This window comes from Corvus hawaiiensis, chromosome 6 (genome assembly GCF_020740725.1).
Source record: "Corvus hawaiiensis isolate bCorHaw1 chromosome 6, bCorHaw1.pri.cur, whole genome shotgun sequence".
Taxonomy (NCBI): Eukaryota; Metazoa; Chordata; class Aves; order Passeriformes; family Corvidae; genus Corvus; species Corvus hawaiiensis.
Window position 1 is genome coordinate 31357321 of NC_063218.1, and position 9084 is coordinate 31366404.

Below are 9084 nucleotides of genomic sequence, written 5' to 3' on the forward strand. Positions count from 1 at the left end.
AATGGAGCACTGCAAATTGGCTTGAGCATTTGCCATCTGCCAGAACCCTAAACAGGCTAGTTTATCTAATCTCTTCAGTATAAACATAAGCATGCTCCATTTCTACACTTCCACTTGAAACACACTCTTGTAAAGAAACTGCACTGGAGAAACACGTTGTTGGGTTTTTTTCCTGTTTCTCTAAATTTTACACAGTGACTCACTATCTTTCAGGTTGCCACTCATTTCAATTTCTTTTCTAGTACTCTCCCAGAATACTTATGCCCACGAATTTAGGGTTGTAAAATGCCATGAAACAAATATTTTTGAAATTGTGTCATGCCTCATGGAGTTTATTACCTACATGTGAGTTAGCTGATAAGCAGAGAAACTTTAAGGAAGCTCTGCATATATTTTTTTCTCTCAAAATAATAGATTTAAAATGTAAAACATAGCACAAACCTTGTCATGCAATGTTTACTGAATACAAATGAGAAAATGAAAGCTAAGGCTTGAGTCCAAAAATATTTCCCATAACTAAGCCATGCCAGAAGGGGGACATTTAGAAGAATTTATTATTATTTTATCTCCCAATTCAGCTTCAGTCCAGGTCTAATGTAATTACCAAATACACACAAAAACAACATGTTTTCAAAGGAAACAAAAGCTCCTAGAAAGCTCATTCTCCCTGGGCTTCCAGCTACTCTTAACACACTGGGAAATAAAGGCAGGCGCCTGTGCAGAAAGCATGGTTAACTTCACACTGGGTGTTAAATTAATATTTCAACTGCTAAAATATTAGACTCTATCATTTAGATTATTAGTTCAATTGAATCTAAAACTGTATAAACCTCTTTGCCCCCCAGGGATGCGTTCCTATAAATAAAGTGGAGTTCACACCCACTCTTTTTAACCAAAGCTATTCCTTCCCTTTTCTGCGGTACCAGCTGCAATCTTTCCCTTCACATCCCAAAGTCTCTCTGCATCTACATCTTTTGAAGGATCACAAGAGTCGCTCCAAAACCCGGAAAAACAAAGGCACTCTCCTCACCACACGCACCAATGTTCAGTCCTACACCCATTACACTAATTCACCAACTCTTAAAGTGTTAAAAATCAACCGCTAACCTACGGTTACTCAATCATCATTCTCTCCAACTTTCTGTAATACATTGTTAATAATTGCTTCATCAAGGTTACTGTCTTTTATTATGAAGATGCTTCAGGCGTTTGGCAGTAAGTCCATATTCTGACAATAAGTTGCTATAAAGCAAAAGCATTGGAAACTCTAATGTGCTAACCTCTTTTTTTTTTAATGCAGTGTAGTATTGCCAATAATTCTCATCACTTGTCATCCCCACGAGAGGGGAGGGGGGAGCAAATCACCAAACTTTCTTCCTAACTTTCTTGTCTGTGTTTCCTTACATTGATGCATTGATTACAAAGTTGGCAAAAGCAGGAGAAAGCACCGATCCCCACATCAAACCGACAGTTCGCTAGCTCTCCAAGCCGCCCAGACCAGGAAACTTTACAAACCATTGCAAACTCGATGCTTTACAGATGAAAACTGAAGGAACCTTTTGCATTTCTACAACTTTACAAAGGGAGAGGGAAGGAAGTGTGAAGATGGGATTCGAGCTTGCAAGAGGTTAAGGTAGTAATAATACTAATAGACAACACCAGCAAAGCAAGGAAATCAGGAACAGGTCCTCTAAGTAGCCTAAAGATTTTAAAAGTGTCATAAAGAAAACAGAAGGACTTACATGATCGGCTAAATTTGTGGAAGATCCTGAGAGTTCTTCATGGTCTGATTTGGAGCTGCCATCCCTTTCATCAATAACAAGGTCTATTGGCATTTTTCCTTTCAAACAACTAATGTACCGATGGCAGAAGTTATCACACAATTCATGAACCTGAAAAGAATAACAAGAATAACAGAATCAATAATGGCAAAATATTGTATTTCAACTTTCTTTTTTTTTTTTTTTTTGGAGCAAGAACAGCCCTCTGATCTACTCCACAAGTAACTCTAATTAAGGGGGACAATAGTTGAAGGCAAGGAAACAATAGAGAAATTGTTGCAGCACATATTATTCTCTAGAGACTTGCCGCAGCAACAAGTTAGAGAGAGAGAGATAGTGGGCTCGGACTTGTGTGCTGAAGAAAATCGGATTTGGTGATAACATCGGAACACTGGGGGCTGAACCCAGGTGGTATCCCCGGAGCATACACAACCCAGACAGGTACAACTAGCCACTCGGGACGGGATCAATTTAAACCGGGGCTAAAAAAGAGGTCTAAATGGCCGGGAGCAGTAAAACGAAGCTACTTGCTGAGGTTGTGGGAAGAGCCAGTCTCGTCCCAGGGCACAGCCCCTGCCCACGCCTCGCAGGGGCCCCTGCCTCTTCCAAACATTTAGTGCTTGCTTGGGGTTAATGTGCCTGACAGAGCTGGAGAGGGGAACGAGTGCTTTCATTTCTTTTTGTTAAACATAATATTTCTGAGTGGGAAAGTGAGGAAAGCCGTAAGGATTAAAGGGGTTTAATATTTAATATTAGTAAATATTGAAATTACACACGCTCAAAAAGGGAAAAAAATGGTCTGGGCATGTCTGTCGGTGTCACATGCTCTGATGGCACAGGTTACAGTGTCACACTGCATTACCCCTATCTTCTCTGGCCATGTTTACAAGTCAGCCCAAACAGTCGGGAGGAAGGGAGTCGGGAGGAAGGGAGCCGGGAGGGGGGGCGGGCGGGGCGGAGGGAGAGAGGGGGCAGGGAATGGCGTTCCCCCCCGCCCACCTCCGTGGCTCTTACCTTTTCTAATTCCAAAAGATGAAACCTTAGTACTTGTATTGCTTGGATCATCTGCAAGAAAGTTTTGAGCAAGGGGTTACGTGGGAGACAGGAGCACAGGGGCTGGGCAGAGCCCGAGTGGAAAAGGGGGAGAAGGGGATTGTCAGGGCGCGCGGTCATTATCCAGGATTTTAGCTCATTGGTCACGCTTCAACAATTTTGATCAACTTTAACCTAAACACTTGATTTTTATCATATTTATTCCAGGAGCGGTGATTAGTGCTCTATTACCGCGATCTTGGAGAAAACCTCTTCCTCTACTCGTTCCCCTCTCAGCACCCCGGCCCTCATCCCTGAGGGTCCCCAGAGAAGTCAAACACACGCTCCCACCCCCATCCCCGCCCGCAGGAGAAAGGGGGGTGACTGTGTGTTTGAATAGTTTGGCATCTTCTCTACAAGCGGATTTAGGCACTTTGAATATTGAAATCGTTCACATTAGCAAAAGAATTACATTAGAAATCTCCAGCTCTCTTCTTAAGCAGTTACTTCCTTCACTTTAGCCTCCTGTGGCTTTCAAACTCAGCTTTGCAATGCATCGGGGCTTGAGACTTTGCTCTGACTGGCCTTAAGAGTAAAGCTCTTTGAAGCCCCTTGAAGGCAACTTGCCGACCGGCCGGCGCCCCTCTCCCATGCCGGTGCAGCCCGGTGCCCGGACCGGCAGCCGCTGCCCCGCCGCACCGCACGGCCCGGTCCCGGGGCGGAGGAGGGCGCTTGCCGGCAGCTGGCGGAGGGGTCGGGAAGGGCGAGAGGGGAGTGGAGTGGAAGGGGGAGCAGGCCTTACCAAATTGTCCAACTCTGGATTTGAAGAAAAAAGTGGTTTTTCGGCGCGGACCTGCAAGAAGAAGGAAAACCGGCGTGAACTACAGCTTCTGTCTTTAGCCCCGTAAACGGATCGCCCGAAGGGGGAAAATCCCTTTGACAAAACCGGCCGGTACCAAAATCCGGCTGAACGCCCTGGGCCACCGAGCTATGGAGAGGAGCCCGCTCCGCTCCTGCCGGCCCGGCACTGAGCCGGCCGCCGTCCCACGGGAGCCTTCTCCTTTGGCTCCCCTGCCTGCCTCCCGCTCTCTCTGCCTCCAAAACTCGGCCACAGCTACCTTTCCCTATCACTAATACAGGAGGGCAAGGACCGGGAGTCCCAGCCCGGCAGCGTGAAGGGGCTGCCGGCCGAGGCGGGGGTCAGGGCCAGCCGGGCCACCAGAGCGCACCCCCGCCCCGCCGGAGAGGGGCGCCCGGGGGGGGTGGGGCAAAGGGAGGCTGCCCCTGCCAGCACCCGGCCGTGCGGGTCGAGGCGCTGAGGAGGCGGCGGGAGAGCTGGTGAGGGTCGCGGGCGGGGGGAAAGGTGCCAGACCTGTTTAGCGAAGACGGCGATGTCCTCGTTGAAGGAGTCGGAGGAGCAGACGTCCCCGCCGGCCACGCCGGGCTCCCGGGGCGTGCAGGTCGCCAGCTCGCACTTCTCAAAGACCAGAGCTAAGAGGGGGAACAACGGGTGCCTACCGGGCAGTGGCACACAAAGAGAGGGGAGGGGGTGGGGAAGAGGGGGAAAGAAGAGCTGTAATCAACAAGTTTTTTTTTGTTGTTTTTTTTTTTTTTTTAATGCACGGACACACAGACACGGACACACGGGCACAGCCACACTCTGCAGTCTCGCAGTAATGCTCCGGGCAGAGCAGTGGAGAACCACATTTTGAAATAAAAATGCTGGGTTTGGTGGTGAGCTGGCTGTTGTTGCTTTGTTTGTTTGGGTTTGTTTTTTTTTTTAATTTTGAAATTGCAATGCCCGAACCACATCCCCCGTGCAGTCCTCACCGACGAGGACAAAAGTGACCTCTCTAAACGCACAAGGCACCGAACGTGCTAAGCAGCAGCTCAGCTGAGAATGTTACACTTTTGCCACAGCTTAAAATACCGCAAAACCTGGAAGATCCCATCCCTACCCTCCAGCTATGACCTAAAACGAGAGCACAGCTAGGCAAACTGCAAACTACTTAATACGTAATTTTATTTTTCAAGGGGCCTGCTAGCAAAAATGTGGTGAAGTTTCCTGGCTTAGGAAGCACACCCAAGTAAAATACCATCTGTCCAGATAAGTGAGCTGGGGAGGGGGTGGAGGAAGGGAGCACTTCGCGAAATATTTTCCCATAGTTGGTGTAGTCAGAAAAAAAAAAAAAATTATCTGCGTGCTAAGTAGTAAGCATGCATTTGTTTCTTTTCCCCTTTGGTGTCTGATCAAGGCCCCACACTCTGTCATAGATGTTACTAGCTCTCCTTTTAGGATCAGTTAGTATTTTTTCCAAAAGGCACTGAAGGGAAACGGTGTCATTCCCTCCAAGCAAAGCCCTGGTGAAGGCTTGAGTTTTGCTGGGTATAGGTTTCTTTTTCCTCATGTTCTTTCTTTCTTAAATAGAGAATTCAGCTCATTGCCCCCAATGTATTTATGTCTTCTGTCTCTGGGAAGAGTTGTTTGCAAGAAGTGAATCCCTTTTATTCTTACTACCTTCCGCGATGTGAATAGCTCTTTATTTACAAAGTTGGAAGAGTGGTATTATGGCACAGAGGAGAACACCAGAACAACACTTCTCCAACTAAAATCCAGAGCAATGAGAGACGTCTCTAATTCCTAAGTGGGGCCTTTCCAAGAAAGGAAAAAAACCCCACGGGTAAGAAAAGCCCCCCCCTCCCCCAAACACAAAAGAGAAAAAATCCGAATAAATAAAGAAAAATGGAAGGACAAGGCAACACTACCTCTCTCCAACCCATCCTCTCTCCCCAAGAGGTCTGTTTTCCAACACCCGTTTCCCGTGGGTGCTGGCACCTCAGCTGAGTCAGGCTGGGATCGCCCTCGTCCCGGGATCGCCCTCGTCCCGAGATCGCCGGCCACGGCAGTGCCACCGCGCGGGTCTCCCTCCGGAGCGGGCGGCTGGGGGCTGCCCGGCCGCCGCCTTCCCCCCGGACCCTCCGGGCTCCCCCGCCCCACTGCGCTCCGGGGCCCGGCTGGCCGCTGCCGCCGCGGCCCCGCGGGAGCCCCCGCCGCCCGCCTGCCCCGCTCCTGCCCCGGCCGCTCCGCGGGCACCAGCTCTGCGGAGCCGGGCCCTGGCGCCGGGCGGCCCGGCGGCACCTACCCGTAGATCGCATCCTTGTCCCGCTTCAGAGCGTCGTTGACAGCGGAGCCCATGCTGGCCGGCATGACATTGGGGTGCGGGGCGTGGGCGCCGTAGTGCTGTCCGGCGTGGAGCGGCGGCCCATGGTTGAGGTGATGCACCGGGGGGATCGGCCGGGGGGCGTGGGGGTCCCCGTACATGGACGCCGGCACCCCTACTCCGTCCATCCCGCCGTAGTGGGGCAGCTCATCGTACTGTCAAAAAACGGGCCGGAAGAGAAGAAAGAAAAAGAAAAAGAAGAAGAGAGGGGGGAATAAAAAAACAAACAAACAACAACAAAAGTCAGAAGAGAGTAAAGCACCCGGACAGACACAAACAGAGCAAAACAAAACAAGAACAGCCACAACAGAGAGAGAAATGCTCAAAATGAAATCAGCTGGGACCGGGAGCAGGGGCTGGAGGGGTTGAGGGAGGAGTGGGGGTGCAAGGAGAGGTAAAAGGGGAAAGTGTGTATGCCTGTCTGCGTGTGTGGGGGAAGATGGTCCTCTTCAGCACGGGCAGGAGAAACCCTAACAAGGAAACGGGGATGAAAAGGAAGGAAACGGAGGAGAGAAACTAGAGTTACTCTGCATTAGAAAAGAATAAAAAAAATAAACAAGCAGAATCAAAAGCAACTAGATAAATAAGTCAACACTAGAAAGGAGAGAGGAAAGGTAGGGTGCATCCGGAGGAGGGGGGGAGATAAAGGGGGAAATAATCTGAAAGTTACCAGAAACATTATTTAGTAGCAATTCCCCTTGTCCTTGTCAAAGCCAGAGACCAAAAAAAAAAAAAAACAAAAAACCAAAAAAAAAAACCCAAACAAACAAAAAAAGAAGCAGCTATATGTGTATACATATATATACATTCGTATATACACACACACACATATGTATTTCTTAGTCTTTGCTAGGCAGCAGCAGTAGCGGCGGCGGCAGCAGCAGCAGCAGCAGCAAGCTTTCCCCTGTGAAACCCGTGCTACTGAGCAGGCAGAGAGCAGGGAAATCGCACTGCTGGGGAAAAAGCTAGAGAGGAAAAAAGCGTGGAACAATTGCAGAGAGACACACACAGAGACACTCATGCACACACACAAAAAGCCAGTGAATAATTTTTGCTGCTATTTTTTAATAGTGGCCGCCATCATCATCAGCAACAGAGGAGAGCAAATCGGACAGGCCCCTCTTAAGAGAGGATTTATATATAGGTAAGTGTTGGAGATTTAAACCTACCCTTTGCGCCATCAGTCTGCGCTCCAATAAACTCCTGGATGTGTCGTATATTTAATATCCCAGTCCAGCAAAGAAAGTGATTTAGAGTGAAGAAGATTCCTTTTTTTTTTTTTGCAACCCACTTATAGACTTCTCCTATCCTCCAATATGGGTAAATAATAATAATAACAACAACAATAGCAACAACAATATATAAAAAACAGTCAAGAACCACGATGAGTTTCTGTGTTTTCTTCTTTTTTTCTGTCTCTTTCTCTTTCCTTTTTCTCTCTCTCTTTTTCCTTTTTTCTTTCTCTACGCAAAAAAAAAAAAAAAAAAAAAAAAAAAAAAAAAATTGTCAAGCCCCCAAACTGAAGGTTACGATCGGCCCGTCAGCAACCCACATGTAACCAAACTGTCGTGTCTCATGGCTTTTTGCCACTCCAGCTGTCAATCAAAGCCAGGGAATGTCAAGGTAGTGAATGAATGATGGTTGATGATGATGAAGAAGAGAGGAGGAATCTTTTTAACCCCGGTTTCTTCTTCCAGTAACTCCGTGCTCGGGTTTTGCCTTTTAGGATCGCTTATAGGGTTGTTGGTTTTGGTTTTGGTTTTTTTTTTTTTAAAGTACTGTGAAGGGGGGTGGGGAAAGATGCGAAGAAAAATTGAATAGTTTGCAAAGCCCGGACTTCCCCCTCTCTCCTTTTTTTTTTTTTTTTTTTTTCCTCCCGGCAGGTATTTTGTCTCCCTCTCTCCCTCGCTCCCTGGGATGAGTGAGTGTCAGTAAGTGTTGGCAGGTTGGCTGCCGGCTGCCTTATAGAAGAGGCTCAGTTTTGCGGCGCTGATCGGCGGGAGAATGAAGTGACGGAACCCGGAAGTAGTGGTGGCCATAGCCAGTCCTGCAGCGCGGCGGCGGCGGCGGCGGCGGGGAGCGGCGGCGGGGAGCGGCGGCGGCGGGGAGCGGCGGGGCGCGGCGGCGGGCGCGGGGCGGCGGGGCGCCCCAGCCGGCGGAGCGCCGGGGATGCGCAGCGCGGCGGCGGGGCGGCCGCGGCGCCGCGCGGGGGGAGCCGCGCAGCAGCCCCTGCCCCGAGCGAAGCACGGCGTGTAGGAAGGAGCGAGCGAGCGTGCGAGCGAGAGGGAGGGAGGGAGCGAGGGAGGGAGGAGGGAGGGAGGGAGCGAGGGAGGGAGCGAGGGAGGGAGGCAGGGGAGGAAGGACAGGGAGAGTGCGTGTGTGCGAGAGGGGGGAGAGGCAGGGGAAACTGCAGAGAGCGAGAAGAAAAGTGCGGTAGAAGCCCGGCCCCGGGTTGGTTTGCGCTAGATTATTTGAGCAACAAAATACCTTCCGATTACCCGCGGTGTCGGGCGTCTGGCGGCGCGCGGGGCTGCTCGGTCAAGTCGCCGGCTGTCGCCGCTGCCGCGCGCGGTGCGCGAGCCCGGGGGCACCGGGAGCTACAGCGCGCGGGGGGGCCGCGCAAAGTTGCTCTGCCCCCGGCAGCGAGGCTGCTCCGGCCCGGCGCTCCCGGCTCCGCCAGCGCGCCGTGCTGCCAGCCTGCCTTCTTCCCTCTGACAATTCATTGTGCTTTTCTAAAAATTAATTTTCCAGGGCATGGAGAGAACGTCTCGTTCAAACCGTGTTGGGCACCGCTCTTCATTAAGTGATCGCTGCTATCAAACACGCTCTGGATGTCTTGAAGCGGGGGGGGGGGGGGGGGGGGGAGGCGGGGAGAGGCGGGGGGAAGAGGGGGAAATCCCTTTTAGTTTTGCGATTAGGCTGCCAGGCTTTGTAAAGGGCTTAAAAACAAAGTCATGCTTAGTCTTTTGTAGGAGAGATCCAGATGTTATGTAGATTTCTGTTTGCATGTTCGTTTTGAGCGGATCCGGCGGTGAGCGCTGTATTTACGT

General features: G+C 50.3%; 1 protein-coding gene across 10 annotated transcripts in view; it reads right to left on the bottom strand.

The window, feature by feature from the left end:
- Nucleotides 1-8862, bottom strand: part of MEIS2 (Meis homeobox 2) — a 173832-nt gene extending 164970 nt beyond the window's left edge. For 5 of the 10 annotated variants that reach the window (XM_048305911.1, XM_048305909.1, XM_048305906.1 and 2 more), the window contains exons 1-6: nt 7204-7497; nt 5957-6189; nt 4186-4327; nt 3616-3666; nt 2796-2846; nt 1743-1892 (exon numbers count right to left, since the gene is read on the bottom strand). In XM_048305911.1, coding sequence (XP_048161868.1) covers nt 1743-1892; nt 2796-2846; nt 3616-3666; nt 4186-4327; nt 5957-6189; nt 7204-7215 — 639 coding nt within the window. In that variant the 5' untranslated portion in view covers nt 7216-7497. Of the gene's footprint in view, nt 1-1742; nt 1893-2795; nt 2847-3615; nt 3667-4185; nt 4328-5956; nt 6190-6704; nt 6798-7203; nt 7498-8521 lie in introns of those variants that run through there. The other 5 variants (XM_048305912.1, XM_048305905.1, XM_048305908.1 and 2 more) reach the window with 4 other exon arrangements.
- Between the last annotated feature and the right edge of the window lie 222 nt (nt 8863-9084).